Genomic DNA, 16,908 nt, shown 5'->3' with positions numbered 1-16,908 from the left:
CTAACATACAAAACAAAATTTATTTAGATAATAAATTTATAGGAAATACAAGATACATTTACGTGCACCATGGTTAATAGTTTAGATTATGTAATACAAAGATAAATTATACGCTTTAGATAAATTCTACTACGTACTCCGTAGTATGTTATATGTAATGTTTTTAACATTGTTCTTTATTCAACTTTTGGCCCCGTGGAGTTGGTTTGTGGCATAAATCACTTCTTATTAGTTATTACCAAATTGTTGACTATTTTTTGGATTGTGTCTCCGACTTAATTAAAATAGGAATGAATACACTCAACCTTCAACAACCTAGCTCCTCCGTACAATTATAGCTCAACGACTTCTATTGAACGGGAGTACTTTTTAAATGGAGGAGGGAAATTCGAGTTTGTGACCTATAATAAACAGTCTATCAGTCTTAACCACTAGATCAAGACAATGTTGACATTAACGGGAGTAGTTGACATTTAACACTTAGGGTATTGGATATTTTAGAAATGGTCCAAACACGTTAAATTTACACTGCCAAATTAATATAGCCAGACATCTAATTATAAATGAGTTTTAAGAAAGGAAAAAAAAAAAAAGATTCATGTAGCAAAAATGGTATCCACGGAGCAATTAAGAAAGTGTTATCTACGAGAATGAATGGAGACCGTTGGATGATCCCAAACCACTTAAACCAAGTCTAATTTGATAAGTAACGAATGACACAAAATTGGTATTGTTTTTGTCTCTTATCAAAAGGGAATCTCTATTAATCTAGATGCCAAATGATACAGATCATTCATGAGTATCTATCCGTGAGTTTAGTAAACGTCTCTTTCACTTTTGTATCACTAATTGTGTAATTTGTACTCTTTTTTTTTTTTTTTTTTTTTTTTTTGAATGTGTGTAATTTGTACTTTGTACTCCCTTTTTTTTTTTTTTTTTTTTTTTTGAATGTGTGTAATTTGTACTTTGTACTCCCTCCGTCCCGGAATACTCGACCCGATTTTTATTTTGTTTTACATAGGGTTAATAACACAAATACTATTGGGTAGACCTGTCAAAAATCGACCCGATCCGAAAATCGACCCGAACCCGACCCGAAAATAATGTGTCATGAACAAGATTTTGTGACCCGTAATCCGATTTTATCCGAACCCGAACAACTCGAAAAGGAATGGGTCAAAATCCGACCGAACCCGTTTTGGACCCGACCGATTGAAAATCATTGTATTTATAGTAATAAATAAGATTATGAGAAAATTTAAGCATGATAGACACGTTATTTTTACTATTGTTCTGTGAAATATGAATTTAATTTGAATTATACGTCATTTTAGGGTTGAATTTGACTAAATATAAACTTGTTTAGGAAAATTTGTTAATTTGTGCCCATATTTTGTATATTTATCACCTAAATTAATGAAAATATAATGCGCGTTTCAAAATCTCTCAACCCGTTGGGTCGACCCAAACCCGAAAATTGTGGGTCTTGAACAAGCATTTGTAAACCCGAACCCGAAAGTAACCGACCCGATACAACCGAACCCAAAAATAATTTTTTACAACCCGACCCGACCGACCCGTTTGACAGGTCTACTATTGGATCATTAGTTAATTACTGACCCTTATAGAAAACCAAACTAACAATTAATAAACTGAGCATTACTTGCTCTTACAAACTAAAAAGTAGTCCAAATAAGAGTTGTTGCTTCTATTGGCCCTTGAACGTTTGACCCATTTTGTAGGTAGCAGTGGCCAGTGTAGCACAGCTTCGATTCAACAATGTCAAATCATATACAATAAATATGCTTTCTGTATTCAACATGTTAAATCCTACAATCTTGATTTTTTAAGGCAATGAGAGCAAAACTCATTGCAAACCTAAATTGGAACTTAACAAAAGTTAATCGCAATGATCTTTGATTACCCAAATCAGAAACTACACGTCTACACCCAATTCAAGTTCCTTAAATTGATACAGACTATTGTAGTGTTAAGATGGGTTTTTTAGAATCTCCACTGGTCGTTTAAAGTGTAATAAATCTTTTAATTGTAGTCATGACAGGTGATGTAACACGCTAGATAAACTCCATTCTTTAAATATTAATTGCACCATGGTGAAGATGTGACAAGATGTGACAGGTGATGTGACAGGATTTACGTTTCCAATTAAAATAACAGTAATCTAACCAAGTTGAAATATGAAATAAAGAGTTGTTATGATAACCAGAAGGAATATTATTACATTCATGTATACGGAGTATTGTATAAGATGAAAATTACATGTATAAAAACTAAAAAGGAACATTAGAAGACCCTCCTTGTGAGAGGAAAATTGACAGATAGAAAAGCAAAAGAATGTACAAAAAAAATACTTTATACATCATGTAGAAGTATAAATTAGTTAACAACAGGGCAATCTGAAACCACGACACCTATTTGAGTAGGACAAGACGCATAAGGACAACCATCAAGGTCATTTCCCCACCAATTAATACTACGATCTTCTGACCCTAAACAAAGATACAACGCCACCCCCATAAAAGCTAAACCAGCATCAAGTGCACCCGAAAGCAGATAATTATGGCGTTTCCACCAATTCGGAGCATACCTAAATGCTACATAACCAGACAAGAAACCAACAAGAATCCATGTACTGTAATTCACTGCAGTTGCTGGTGGTAGAGACGAAGTTGCACCGATTAAGATTGGCATGTTAATTAGCCTAATCCATTCTTTGTTAGGGAAGGCCTTTGTTGCAACCCAAACTAAAATTGGTGCAATTGCTCCTACAAGGAAAAACCAATTGATTTCTCCATAAATGCCTTCATCTCCGAAGATTTTTCGAGGTCCGACTAAACCCCATATGACTGATGCATCGTAGAATACTGTGTCTCCAGGACAAGTCCAGACACTGTTTGATGATTTTCTTTCACAAATATCTGGAATTGTTTCCATGAGCCACCATGCAGTACAAAGGTATACTAAACTAGATACCAGGGTTCCTACTACCTGAACCAGGAACATTTAATTATTAAATACGAAGTAATATACATTCAGAGCAAGTTATAGATGACTAACTAGTGTGTGGCCCGGGCGTTGCTCCGGGTTTTACTTTTAATCGGGTTTACGTTTTCTAAAAAGTGCCCAATTTTAAAAGATTGTATTTTACATTTATATGTGAAAATATGACAAACATTGTAGGTAGTTTAGATGGTAGGAAGTGAAACTTTTAATCCATGAGGTTTGATGTTCGATCCTTGCTACATGCATGCTTTTTTGGTTGTCAATAACATACCATGATGCTTATTAGTGGTGACATGGCGTAATACGGAGGGAATCTACGTGACACATATACGTTTTCACAAACGCCTTTTAATATATTAGTATAGATAATGGTCGTCTCATACAAGATTTTGCCTAATGCATAAGCAACCTAACAAGGAGAAGGAAAGTTTGGTCCACTCAGAAGCCCAACGGAGTCTCCACACTAAAACCAATTGACAACTCCTCAAACTTATACGGAGTAACAAAATTGGGCTCTGATACCATGCTCGGTCCACTCATAAACCCAACAGAGATTCCACATTTAAACCAATGAGCAATAGTGAGAATAACTCCGCAAATTTATAAGTCGATATTTTCTATCATCTTTCTTCAGTGTAGGACAACTCACATGTGGGTTTCAACATATATATAACCTACTGTAAGGACCATGTTAAGCAAAACATAGGCTAGAAGAAATCATAGGATGAAACATATAAACATATACCTGTGCAATAAACATTGATCTGGGTGGAATTTTCATGTAATGGCCGAGTTTGAAGTCTTGCAAGAAGGTAACAGCTTGTTTCATGCTAATGTTTCCATAAACCTTGAAGCACATATTTGCTACTGGATATCCAGGGTAGATGTATCCCATTATGTATTCAGTAATGATGTTCAAATGTGGTGACTGCATGTTGCAAATTGCAAAAGATCAGTAAATTAAAAGCATACTTCATTGTACACTATACAAAACACAATTCAGATGGTGGATTATGGTACACAGTGAGGATGGTGCACTTTAAGAACACATGTACATAGCTAAAAGAACATTATTACCTTACGTGAAAAGAACATGAATACAATAACAAAAGTGGAATAAAATATCTCATGTTCTTTTGTCGTAATATGAAGGAATATCTCGGTCAACTGAGAAAGTCAAAGTTTGTTACAACAAACTAATTACCCTCTTTTGTCATGTTCCTTTGTAATGTCATGTTCTTTTGTATGTGTACATATGCTCTTTTGACTGTACCATGATTATTGTGCACGCTTGTCCAATATCCACAAATTACAAATTTACAAGACTCAATTGATACTTGAGTTTCCTTACCTGATTCGCGATAGCAGTTATAACCCCAATGGGAAGTGTGAAGATGAATGCAAGGGCACAAGCAAGCAGAACACCCCACCATGGTAACTGTAGTTGTTCTTTGTAGTACTCACAGGCAAAGATAGATGCCACAATGCTTACTACCAGGATAACCCAAAACCACCAATCAGGAACTTCCTTATACCTTCTCATAAGCTTTGAATGTATGTCCATTTTCTTCTCTTTAAAACTTGCCCTGCTTTGCTTCCATATTTCCCTGTATTTTGTAAGGGAAAGGGGTTGTGTTAATGTTAAGGATAATTACAAACTAGATGGGATTCCTAAGTCCTATAGACTTCTATCTCATATCATATAACATAACTCTATCTCATATGATATTATATCCTCTAGGATAACTACGTTATCCTTAACAGTTAAGGCCATAAGTATATATATACAACATCTGTAAAATTTTAATTCCTCCGTTTCTTACTAGATGCATCATATGGAAATGACACATGTAAGTCCGACTCAACTGCTATAGGGGTCTGTGTTATAGTTTAATAAAAGTCCCCTATAAATTATGAAGTAATTTTTTTCTAACAACATTTTTTGGCTCAATAATGGGAAATTGGGCTACGTAAAACAAGAAAAGGGGGAAAGTATATGAGTGTTTTTTCTGCCAAGTATAAATCCGTCATACTCACACGCAAATCTACAAAGCTATTCTAGATTTTTATTTTTTTTATTCAAACGTTGCTAATTTTAGGAGCTTTTTAAAAATGGGGTCATATTCTTTATATCACGTTAGACACGTAAAAGTCCGTACTGGACACATGAACCAAGGAGAAGGAAATAGAGTGTGTTATTCACATATTTTCCCTATTATTTGTTGGTAAGAGAGTATGTTATGTAACATGTGGTTTATGTCCCCTTTTTAAGAAACAAAGCAGCGGACAAGAAAGTAATTTTGCACACAATAACTTACTTAAAGGAGAAATGATGCACCTATTAAGAAAACATGCAAAAAAAGAGAAAAGAATATGATTCATCTATTAAAAAACGCATGGAGTAGTATTTAATTACCTGCCATGAAAGAGTGCTACATGCACAATAGTGGCACTTAAAGCTGCAAATCCAACCCCATAAGTCATGGCAAAGAAGGTACTAAGATAAAGAGGACCTTGTTTCCCATAAGCCTCCTCATTGAAGTGGAAATTCGAGTCAACAATTGCAGAGACATTGTATACTGAGCCTGTTGATGTGAAGAGGTGATTTGAAAATATGGGAAAAGTTTTAGCTTTGTAAACATTCATCCAATATGTAATTGGAACAACCACATACATGAGAATCACATATCCAACAGCCACATTAGCTGTGGCAAACCATGGGCTTGCAAGTGGGCTTCCAAGATAGGATGATATGGTGGACCAGTCTAGCCCAAATGCGCCGATTCCAAGCCCGTGTAGCCCAGAACCAAGCTGTTGGGCTAGTATGGATTTGGGCCAAAGCCAACATATCCAGGAAAGGGATGTTAGCATTTGGAAAAAGTAGCCTGGGAAGATGTAGTATGCAAAGCTGCAAATGAAGGCTATTAGGAAGAATTGGGTCCGAGTTAGACCACCTTTGGGCCGTTCTTCTTTCTCGTGCAAGGCCCTGTTAACAGCATTTAGGAAGCCAATAAATGCACAAGCCATTAAGTAGGAGTGAGAAAAAAAATCAGGGTGTTCTGAATCGGAATATATTATTCAAGTTTCAGTTCCAGGTAACAAATTGAGAACATGTAGCAACATGTTCAGGTTCTGGTTCCAATTTTTTTGGAACTATGTCAAAAAACGATTCCAATATTGAGTACCCAAAATTTTGATCCAAAATCAAATAAAAACAGTACCTTAACTAATAACATAAAACGATTCAAACTCGTTTTCAGAAAAATATAAATATAGAATAACAATTTAAGCCAACTTTGCATCGTTCTCTCTCTCCCTCCTCTCCCTCTCTCAAACCCTAGCCTCCTTTAGTGAATTTTGAAGGGGCTTCCATCGATTTTATCGGTGGAAAGCCCCGATCTTTTTATTTTGTTGTTCTTTTTTAATTTGTTTGAGTTTTAGGGTTTTAATAATACTTCCTCTTTGTGCGAGGATTGTTCTCCCTCGAAAGATAGGGTTTTTTTTCTCCTTTTAGGGAGAATTTTCTTAGGTTAAAGGATCCTAAATTTCTGGTGTACGAGGGAGAATATTATTTAATTTCACAGGAGAAATTAATTCAGCGATGAAGATATGTGCGGTGTCGCAGCAGATGTCAGTTCTACATCTACAATCAATTGAATCTGATTTAATTCAATATCAAAATTACAACAGATCAAAAGACCCCCTCGTTGAAGGTTGTATCAAACAACGATGTGTTAGAGGGTATACAAGATGTTCGATGCGCGATGATCGTAGTTTTGCAGAAAACGAGTATTATTTGATTCAATTTGTTATGTATTTAACAGATTCAGATTTCTTTTGTAGATGTCGTATGACTTTTTATTAATGAATTAATTTTATTTCAAAAAAAAAATTTAAGCCCAAATCATAAATTAGAGTTTTTTTTATATATAAAAAAATGACAACAATTTAAGTATATCTAGAATGTAACATGGTACCAGAATCGGAACCTGTTGCAAAATTGCAACAACTTCCGTTTCTGGATACCATTTTTAGTGATCCGTTGTAAGGTTCCGGTTCTGAAAGTTTGACCGGGAACATTGTTGTTCTCAACCCTACCATTAAGCACTCAAAACATGTACTTCTACAAATGAGGAAATAAGTAACTACTACTACTTAAAACGTAAATATCTCTAATTCCCTTAAGAAGTAAGTATCTCTAATTCTACCCGCGTAAAAATTACTCCGTATAAAAAATTGATATAACAAAAATATATACTGAAACGAATATAATAAGACCCCACGAGACTATATTTTTCTTATAGGCTAATGAGAATTCATGGTCAACATTTTCAAAGTTTGATTCAAAAACTAGCAATGAGCAATCTTTTAGGGACAATAGAAGTATGAATGTAAATTCTCTATACTTAAATTAAGTGAATAATAATCAATTGTCTGTTGATTCAGTGGTGATTGAGGCTGAACTTGGTAGGGAGGACCCCGTGTTCGATCCCCTGCAACAACAATTGAGAGGGGACTGGAACCAATCCACTCAAAACACGCGCCCCGAATCCGAATTCCTAAGGGTGAACCGGGTGGTAAAAAAAAATATAAAAAAAATTAAGTGAATAAGATAAAAAGAACAACCTGAACAAGGAAACTTGTACTAGATTAGCCGGCCACCACATTTCAGCTGGCTCCACCAAATAACGCCGGAAAATCCCAGCCCATCCAAACCCCAAAACCTGTCAATCCCAATTCACACAACACCAAAAGATCAGGCTAAAAGTTGTAGCATTATAATCTCTTAAAAAAAAGGCTAATACAATATAATAAGCTTACCTGGGTAGTTAAAACAACAAGCAATGAAACATAAAAGCTAATTTCCTTCTTGTAAAACACTTTAACAGCAGTAACAACATGAATAGCATAAACATTTCCAGCCCCAGAATTAGCCAAAATGGTGATAAGTACATGCTCTTTCACATTAAAAGCACCCGGATTAAGCGAAAACTCCAACCGCGTCCCTTGTAGAAAGACGCGGTTAGGTAGGTTAGAACCCATCCAATGCCCGAGTGGTACAACCGCAATTTGAGCTGCAATTCCAGTAATACTGAGTGGTTCTGTTCTGTACCAGAAGAATTGATTCAGGAATGATAATATTACACATGAAAGTATCCCTAAAACCCATGTTCTGAATGTTAGTGCTGGTAGGTTAGGATCGTCTGTTGTAGGGACTGTCATTGCCACCTGTCTCACCGGAGAATTTTCCGGCAGATTTTCTGATGTTTGACTTTCTGCATTTTGCTGATTTTGTGGTTCATGGTTGTTGTCTTTTTGAACTGCATAAAGTCAACGTATGATACATGTAAGAATTTAAGATCATATACACCATATAAAAGGTAACAAAAAAAAAAAAAAAAGAGATTTCAATGAGGATTAGTACTGAAGGGTGTCTGCAAATTTTGTATTTCGTCTTCCATTTTGGAAACGAATTTTGCTCCTGTTGGCTGCTATGACTCGGGATTTAGCAGTTCAAAATGGGATCATTTCCTAATGATAGAAATCAAAATGTGAATTCGGATTAATTCAAATTTGTTGCCTGCAATTAGCAAATCGGATTATTAATTGATTTGCCGGCTTACATTTGTGAATTTTCTAAGCCTGTCATTCACTAAAAACCAGAATATAGCAGTAGCAAAGAAACGTTTTTCTAATTTTTTATAAGTCAAATGGTAAACCGAAACGTACTTGTTCAGTTGCCGTTATCTAGGTATAATTGAATTTACCCGTATATTCTAACCAGGGACGTTCAAAATGAACGGGGACTTAATCTGAGAACATTAATTAGCCAGGTGATGATAAAGGTCGCAAGTTGCGACAACATTTAGTTGTCACAATCTTACGTGTCGGAGTTTAATTGGTACATATAGGCGACACGTAGGTTTTGCGTCATCAGAATATTTTTACTATCAATGCAATATTTTTACTATGGAAATATGTAAATAAGTTAATCGATATAAAGAAGTAACCAAATTAAAATATTAAGATTTTCCTACCTTTTTTTGTAACATGTATAATAGGTTATATAAGTTAAATATTTTAGTTACCAATTTAAATCATGACACATAAGCATGCCACGTCATTATTGTGACACGGCTTAAAGATCGCATGTTGCGACCTTTTATCATTTTCGTAATTAGGCAGTAACTTGACTCTTGACTCTTGTGAATTTGATAAACACAACGCAAGTAATGTGAATTTGATCTTGCTCTAAAATAATATCCTAAAGAAATTCAATGTCCACGAAAATATAATTCATAGGATACGTCAAAGGTTTGTTTGGTTAAAGGAATTTCTTATTTTCATTGGAATATACGTTTATCTAATGGGGCTATAGGTTAATTCTTCTGTTCCTTCGAATTTATGACACTCAGGTCTTTGTTCTTAACTATTAAACCAAGTAATCATTGGTAAAAGTGACTCAAAAATATGACACTCATGTTGTCATGTTGCAAGGAAAGTCAATAGTTCAATGCAACACGAACGGGTCGAATCATATCACGAAAACAATTTTAAGTTTGAAAATAAAAACGATATACCAATTAAATACGTATATCAACCCATAGAAACATAGATTTCTAAACAAATGATTTCATATTTCATACTATATCCGTTTCATAAATATCTTTAAAGTTATTATTGTCATAAGTATTAAGACAAAAATGAAAAAGTTGGTTGAATATAATAAAATATGGATAAAGTAAGAGAAAACACAAATTCTTATTTACAAGGGTTGTACAATAATTATTGCACAACGGAGTAAAAGTTAACTCAAAATGCTTAAAAGTTATGCTTATATATGTAAAAGTTATTTATTTTTTAGTGATAATTTTTTTCATTTTAATAAAACTTATTTTTTCAAAATCACTAATAATGTATAAAATTAATCATTTAATTATTTAAAATGTTTATCTATCAACTTTTTATTACTAATATAAAAAATTAATCAAAGCTAGGTTAAAGTTACAAAAAAATGGGTTAAAGTTATCTTGGTGTACAATAAATTTATTGTACACCTTGTACGCGCAAGACCTTTTGAAGAGAAATGTGTTAAAAAAAGTGGGTGGATGTAAGTAAATAAAATAAAACAAGAGAAAATGATTGAAAAATTGTAAATATTTTGGATTAAGAAGGATAAGGTGATAAGTTTTTATGTCCAAAAATAAAATAAAGTAAAATATAAATAACATTATGAAACGGACTGGAAAGTATAAAGCTCATTTTGAAACGGAGATAGTATTAATCAGGTAATTGTATATGGGTCGGGTCATAGCAGCCTTCAGCGAGAAGAGGAGACTGTCGGCAAATAATGATTATCTGATCAACCTCTTCCCCCAATTTTCTCCCGGGTGTTTTTCCGCCAACACAACTCACATTTCAACACCTCTTAAACCCTAATTTTCTCTCGCCTTTTCTCACATAGTTTGATCTCCTATGCCAAGGTTTGTCTGTCTGTCGTTTATTTTTCATTTTTAATGTGTTCAAGTATCTTATTTTCATCAAAATAACCCTAATTTTTTACCTTAAGTTTATTCAGCTGAAAAACTGGGGTTTTAAATCAAGGAATTTGTATACCATAATTAAGAATTGGGTCTTTAATCAGTACTATTTCAATTGATTGTTAATTTCTAAAATGTATAATTTTGGCCCTTTTCAAAATAATTAGGCTTTTTTCTATGCTGATTCTGATGTATGATCATTACTTGTTCTGTCTCCAATAGTTGCCATTGATCAAACAAAGATTAATAAAAAAGCAATCTTTAGGCCCAACGCCCTCGAAAACTCGAAAAAGTAAGTACAATCATGTGCATTTCCCCTGAGGATTAAGGAATAATACTCTATTGTTTTGGGATATTGATCATGATTCTCAATTCTCATTGTCATTTTTCTGTATGTAATCTTGATTATCGGAAAATTTCAGGGTCTTCTGTAGGTTTGATGGAAGGATTGATCGGTCCGAGGCTGTATAGTTGCAGCAATTGTCGAAACAATGTTGCACTTCATGATGATATAGTTTCTAAAGCTTTTCAGGTAAAGAAGTTGATGATTGTTTATTATAACCAGTTGCTTTCTTTGTTTGATTGTTCTTGTGTGCAGTATACTAGTATAAGTACAACTAGAATCAAGCAAAGGAACCAAAAAATTATCATTATACATTTATACTTCAATATGTTATGGGTCTCATACATCATTGGTGTAGTTTGAAAATTTTATGCATGTTGTTTGAAAGGTTGTATTGATATTTTCTATCATGTTTGTGGAGTAACTAGTATCTCAAGGATGTATTTCATTTGCAGGAAAATATATTGTACTGAATTTTATCTATTTTAGAGATTATTTCAATGGATATTCAGTTTCATACTTCACTGTCCTTTGTTTGGTTCCTTGCAAGAATAACTAAGAAATAAAAGAAGGGAGATGAAGAGAGAAGAGAGGAACATGTGGCGTTCCTTCCTTAATCGAAGAAAACCTTTTCCACCCCTTAATAACACAGAGTACTTTTTTCAACCCCCAAAAATCATTTTCCCTGATCCAAACAGGGGAAAATGGGAAAGTTGTTTTCCTTCCCACCAAACACAGTTTAAGTTCTTCCTCAAAATTACCCTCGAAAATTTGTAAAAAATGCAAATGATATATTCGCTTATGATTTAAACTACCTCGCCCTTTAATATTGAGTTTGTTGTTCATTCCAGAAATTGAAGTTTTAACCTTTTGAGGAGTTGTTGTTGGCATCATACTATTTTCTATGTGGAGCACATTAAAAATGTCCGAACTTCTGTTGCATACGCCTCTTTTGTAGGATATGCAGGCAAGGAGACGGGACCGGGCTTGGTTAATGTTCTACAATAGATTTCAAGTCCTAATTACCTTTGTGGCTCAATGCAAATGATGGATAATATGATGCAACTTTGTTTTATATGTGCTGACTGCTCTATTTGAATCATAATTCAGGGAAGAAACAGTAGAGCTTTTCTCTTCTCCCATGCCATGAACGTTGATGTGGGGCCAAAAGAAGACAGACATCTCATGACGGGTCTCCACACAGTTGCGGATGTCTCCTGTTCTGATTGTCGTGAAGTTCTTGGTTGGAAATATGAACGAGCTTATGAAGAATCGCAGAAGTACAAGGAAGGCAAATACATACTTGAAAAGTCTAAAATCGTCAAGGATAATTGGTAGTTGTTGTCAAATTACCGATGTATACTGTCCTGAACTCCTGATGATAATTGAGCTATCAGTTGGAAGATTAACTGATGAAGAATTGCAGAAATACAGGAAAGACAAATGCATATAAGGGAAAGTTTAAAATCTGTTGATTGTTGTGAAGACATTGGTAAAAATGTTTGTAAATACTTCTCAGTTTTCAAGTTGTCTTATCCGATTGATTCGAAATATTTCAGTGTTGATCTATCAAAGGGGATAATGTAATTTTCAGAAAACGCCTCCCTTTGTGCTTGTGGCCTCTACTTATAACATGATATTACTTCAATCTGTTTTTGGTTGTTGGTGCATAACCAGTTTCTTTATGGATTTCTCAGATCATCTGTTTTCACTTTTCAGCCAACAAAGTCCTATTCATTTCAGAAATTACTAAAATTGCATTGTTCTCTGAATCTTAGATGGCAGCTTACTCAGTGTTGGTGGTAGCTCTCTGAAATACTAAAAGTGCATTTTTCTCTGTAACTTCCTAATTTTGTGCAGTCAGAATATATGCAGTGATATACATACACACTTGCCTGACTAATCTTAGTACAGGTTCACCAATTCTTAAATGGACTTGATCCACACTTAATTTATTTTGGTATTTTATTAGGATATTATGAAAAAAAAAAATCAAATTAGTGTCGTTGATACATATTGTGTTTGAATAATGTGATCTTAAGTGAAAATTTGCTTTTAAGAACAATAAGGGTTAAAAGATGCTAGAGTAAACTATTGATTTTGGATCCATACTAATATTATTGTGAACCAGTTCCACGCAAGAATAATCCGTACAGGTTTTGGAAATTGAGGTCTGAACTGTTTTTCTGCAATCTTTGGCCGATTCCTACTCACATGTGAGAAGAAAACTTAGTTTTCTGAATACATGTTGATCTATTTCCCTGACAGGCTTCAGCGCATCAACATTCAAGAATATTTTTAGCCTGACAGAAAAAACATCATCTCATTGCCACTCAAATAAATTTACAACATTGCTGCTTGGCAACGGTTTTTAAATGAACAAGTAATAAAGGATAAAAACTAAAAAAATCAACTCTACAATCAAAACTTCCAAAATGCTAAGACTAAAAAAATGTTTTTGCACTCTCTCCTATGGTGAAATCCTAAACTAGAATAGAAATTTCAACAATCAACTTTCCGAGAAGCCCACCTCTTCTTAGCATACTCAATTGCCGCCTCCTTTTTCCTCAAGAGTTCACGGATACATTCGTTGTATTGACAATCAATTGCAACAAGCTCTTGTTCCAGTTCTTCGTTGTGAAGATCTTTTTCCATCTGTGTTAATGAAGACATGCTCGATAACCTCAAACCATCCAAAGTTAAACTGCATCAGGTAACAATGAATATGTTTAAGAACAAAAATATAGCAACAAGTCTAACACTCCAAAAACACTACAACTAATACCTGTTCGAAAATTTACAGCAATCACAAGCACTTGAACCAGGCTTATGAGAGCAATTTACGCGATTGTGTTCAATCGTCATCCCTGTAACAAGAGATTCCCCAGCACCATGGTCTTTTCCAATCCCAGTTACCTCTGTTAAGACCTTGAACATTCCAGATTCTAATGGATACTTGGGTGAGTTCGTGGTACTGCTTGAACCAGATAATTCCTCAAGTGTACTGGTGAATTCAGTATGGCAGGAACTAGAAGGGGACCTAGAGTGAGGCAACAATCTTGCAATAAGCTGCTCCATCAACTGAACTATTGGAAGCAAATCTTCTCCAGATAAGTCGTCGATCACTTCAACCATCTCATAAGCAATGGAAGGGATGACATCATTTTGGAGGTCAAATACAAAATGTACATTCTTCTTACGACCTGATACAAATAACATAAAACTCAGTTTCCATCAAGATATATACCAAGACATCTCACCAAAAGGGTAGCTAGAATTTCGGTTTTTACCAGCTGTATCAGGAAACAAGAAGGTCATTGAAATTGAATTGTTATCTTCCACCTCTCCAATTAACTTGAAGGTCTTGTCATCATTAACCTTTAATTTAAAACTAATACGATGAGGATTGTCTATGTCCATAGAATGGGCTACTTGATGTCCAACTGTGTTCACGGGAAGAGGACTTGGACTTGCAAGAAATGGGTCCTTCAACAATTGCTTTGCCGATGGTCTCGAAGATGCTGGAACCAGACAACTCTCTATGAACTTCTTCATCTCCGGGTTAGTTACTTTGCTAAGGCTAGCTGGCATGACACCCTGGAAGAAGACCAAATAGAAAATAAAAGTCATAAAACAGGAGTTACAATATAAATAGATATTTATCAACTTGCAAGCTAATTGAAGTAGGCACCTACCATGGTAACCTTCCTGTAAATTTGTGCGGGATTTCTGCATTCAGAATAAGGGTAATCACAAGTTACCATCTCCAACATGCACAAACCAAAAGAATAAATGTCGACAAGTTCATTGTATTCTTCATCATACAATTCAGGGGCCATAAATTCAGGTGTACCTGTGTCAAGAAGAGACCGTAGGTTACATACATGAACTATATGAATTGTTCGAGAAAATATACTAGCAATCGGATTTGGAAGTACCAATAACACTCCGAGCAGTAGGTTGCTGCATAACAGTTGCCAATCCTAGATCCCCAATCCTAACTTCCCCAGTGTTCCCATTAACAAAGATATTGTCACATTTCAAATCTCTGTGTATGATACATGGACTTTGACTGTGAAGAAATTGTAAACCACTGAGGATCTGCCTTGCCCATTTTTTGATAGCTTTCATATCAACATACTTATGTTTTTTACGATACCTAAACAATATTAAAGTAACAACATTACAAGGGATTGAAAAAGTGGACACATATATATATATACATGTAGATTTATTAGCAACTGAGAGTTAAAAGAAAAACACTCACTGCCTCAGGTTTCCGGAAGTGAATAACTCAGTGATCATGTTGATAGTCTTACTACCATCGTCCACCCAAGAATGGTACAACTTTATGATATTTACATGTTTCAAGGACTTCAACAGGTGAACTTCGGTATACAACCGCTCCAGCTGTTGCGGCGACTGTAGCACATCATCAATGTCGACTTGATTCCAGGCAACCTCTTTTCCATTGACCTCATCAAATCCCTTGTAACTATTAAGCAAAATAACACAAACAAACACACACAAAATAATTTAGGGGAAAAAATAATTAATGGTCAATTTTGATTCCCTATCCAAAGCTAGGAAAGCGATCACTATTAGCTACCTTTAACCTAAAAAAATCGCGAAAAAATGAAGAAAAGAATAACATAAAACCAAAGGGCTGGGAAAGAAATCATACACAGTCTTGAATGCTCCCCTCCCCAGGATTTCAGAATACTGAAGAGTAAGAGACAACAAGAAAAAAAAGAAACTATCATCACAAATGTATAAAATAAAACATAATACTTCAGTAAACAAACATTAAAAAAAACAAAGCCTGCAAGTTCATTAACACTATATCTCTACTCCGAGTTTCTCTAATAACACCAACAATCGGCAATCCGATAATAAAAAATAAGGTTAATAATATTAACTCAAAAAAGGCATGGAATTTATTGAACAATAAAAAATCAGGCTTAAGGCGACAATCAACAATCACTTTGATCTAAAGCAATATGATGAAAATTTCCAGAAATTAGGGTTAGAATAATAAAAAAAATATCCAATGTTTCCCTAATCAATAGCTAATTACCAAATTATATATATAAAATATAGCGAAATTAAGGAATCATACCCGAACGTATCGGCCGGAGGGATCCCTCTCAACGATGCCGTCAGAATCATCAGAAAGTGGCTTCGCCATGGACGATGTCGTAGAAATCTTATTTGATTTCAGAAAGGAAAGGAAATCGAGAGGAGAAAGAGAAAACAGAAACAAACAAACAAACGATCAAAGAACGTCTTCAACGGGAATCGAAATCAACATCGCTGCTTCAAAAAACGCTTCGCAAGCGATTAAATACGAGTCAAACGACGATTTAAAGCCGATTCGACACGCGATTAAATCCATTTTCGATGAATCCATTCGTAATTTCAAAGCTCGAGAATCCATAAACGGCGAGATTCGTAACTCTCTCATACCAACCCTAAAATCACCATATCACAATCAAAATTTGTTTACAGGAAATGAAAAAATTGTTTCAAACCCTAGAATTAGAGAAGAACAAATCTTAATTTGAGAAGAACAGATTCATGATTTGAGGATCTCTGGAAAAACAAACCCTAGAATTTGGGAATTTGGGCTTTTTGAAATTGAAAATTGAGGAGCGTAAAGAATGAGAAATTGTGGGTGGATAAAAAGAGTAGTCCGTCGACATTTATAACACCTGAGGAGCCCCGTGGCGGTCAGGTCTTTAACAGTGTCATAACATTCTTTGGACCCACGCACTTTCATAAAGATTTCTTTTGTTTTTGTGGTTGTTTTTTTTGTGTTTTGTCACTACTCCACTATTGTACGATAACTATGCATTTGTGGCCGGTGGATATGGATTATGGATTACATAATTCCATACATATGTTCATCATAAATGTAAGTAAGATGTTTTTTTTTTATCACCCGAAAGGCGAGTTCTGGATGGATATGTTTCAATCCCATCCCAATTATTATTACGGGAT

The 16,908-nt window shown here is 34.7% G+C and overlaps 3 protein-coding genes across 7 annotated transcripts; 1 reads left to right on the top strand and 2 right to left on the bottom strand.

Annotated features, from left to right (window-relative positions):
* Positions 1–2,211: 2,211 nt before the first annotated feature.
* Positions 2,212–8,698, bottom strand: LOC110794926 (oligopeptide transporter 7). Its single transcript, XM_021999894.2, has 7 exons — positions 8,450–8,698; positions 7,846–8,345; positions 7,651–7,748; positions 5,441–6,010; positions 4,376–4,631; positions 3,770–3,952; positions 2,212–3,009 (listed from the first exon to the last, which is right to left on the bottom strand). Exons 1-7 carry the CDS (start codon positions 8,484–8,486, stop codon positions 2,398–2,400), a joined length of 2,256 nt encoding a protein of 751 aa, XP_021855586.2. The 5' UTR covers positions 8,487–8,698; the 3' UTR covers positions 2,212–2,397.
* Positions 8,699–10,349: 1,651 nt separating this feature from the next.
* On the top strand, positions 10,350–12,606 carry LOC110794933 (protein yippee-like At4g27745). 2 transcript variants are annotated; one of them, XM_021999900.2, is made up of 4 exons: positions 10,350–10,508; positions 10,788–10,857; positions 10,988–11,097; positions 12,019–12,606. In XM_021999900.2, the coding sequence occupies exons 3-4, from the start codon at positions 11,005–11,007 to the stop codon at positions 12,244–12,246; spliced, it is 321 nt and encodes a 106-aa protein (XP_021855592.1). In that variant the 5' UTR covers positions 10,350–10,508; positions 10,788–10,857; positions 10,988–11,004; the 3' UTR covers positions 12,247–12,606. The 2 variants fall into 2 exon arrangements, with proteins under 2 accessions (XP_021855592.1, XP_021855599.1); XM_021999907.2 differs by lacking the exon at positions 10,788–10,857 and having other exon boundaries at positions 10,351–10,508.
* Positions 12,607–13,212: 606 nt separating this feature from the next.
* Positions 13,213–16,623, bottom strand: LOC110796404 (probable serine/threonine-protein kinase WNK11). Of its 4 annotated transcripts, none has more exons than XM_056833270.1 (8): positions 16,028–16,623; positions 15,593–15,630; positions 15,176–15,403; positions 14,847–15,067; positions 14,604–14,761; positions 14,199–14,505; positions 13,694–14,111; positions 13,213–13,591 (listed from the first exon to the last, which is right to left on the bottom strand). In XM_056833270.1, exons 1-8 carry the CDS (start codon positions 16,094–16,096, stop codon positions 13,411–13,413), a joined length of 1,620 nt encoding a protein of 539 aa, XP_056689248.1. In that variant the 5' UTR covers positions 16,097–16,623; the 3' UTR covers positions 13,213–13,410. The 4 variants fall into 4 exon arrangements, with proteins under 4 accessions (XP_056689248.1, XP_021857157.2, XP_056689249.1 ...); XM_022001465.2 differs by having other exon boundaries at positions 13,213–13,612; positions 16,028–16,612; XM_056833271.1 differs by lacking the exon at positions 15,593–15,630 and having other exon boundaries at positions 13,213–13,612; positions 15,176–15,396; positions 16,028–16,614.
* Positions 16,624–16,908: the final 285 nt, after the last annotated feature.

This window comes from Spinacia oleracea, chromosome 6 (assembly GCF_020520425.1).
Source record: "Spinacia oleracea cultivar Varoflay chromosome 6, BTI_SOV_V1, whole genome shotgun sequence".
Taxonomy (NCBI): Eukaryota; Viridiplantae; Streptophyta; class Magnoliopsida; order Caryophyllales; family Amaranthaceae; genus Spinacia; species Spinacia oleracea.
Note: the sequence above shows the minus strand (reverse complement) of the source record. Positions and strands in the feature narration are given on the sequence as shown.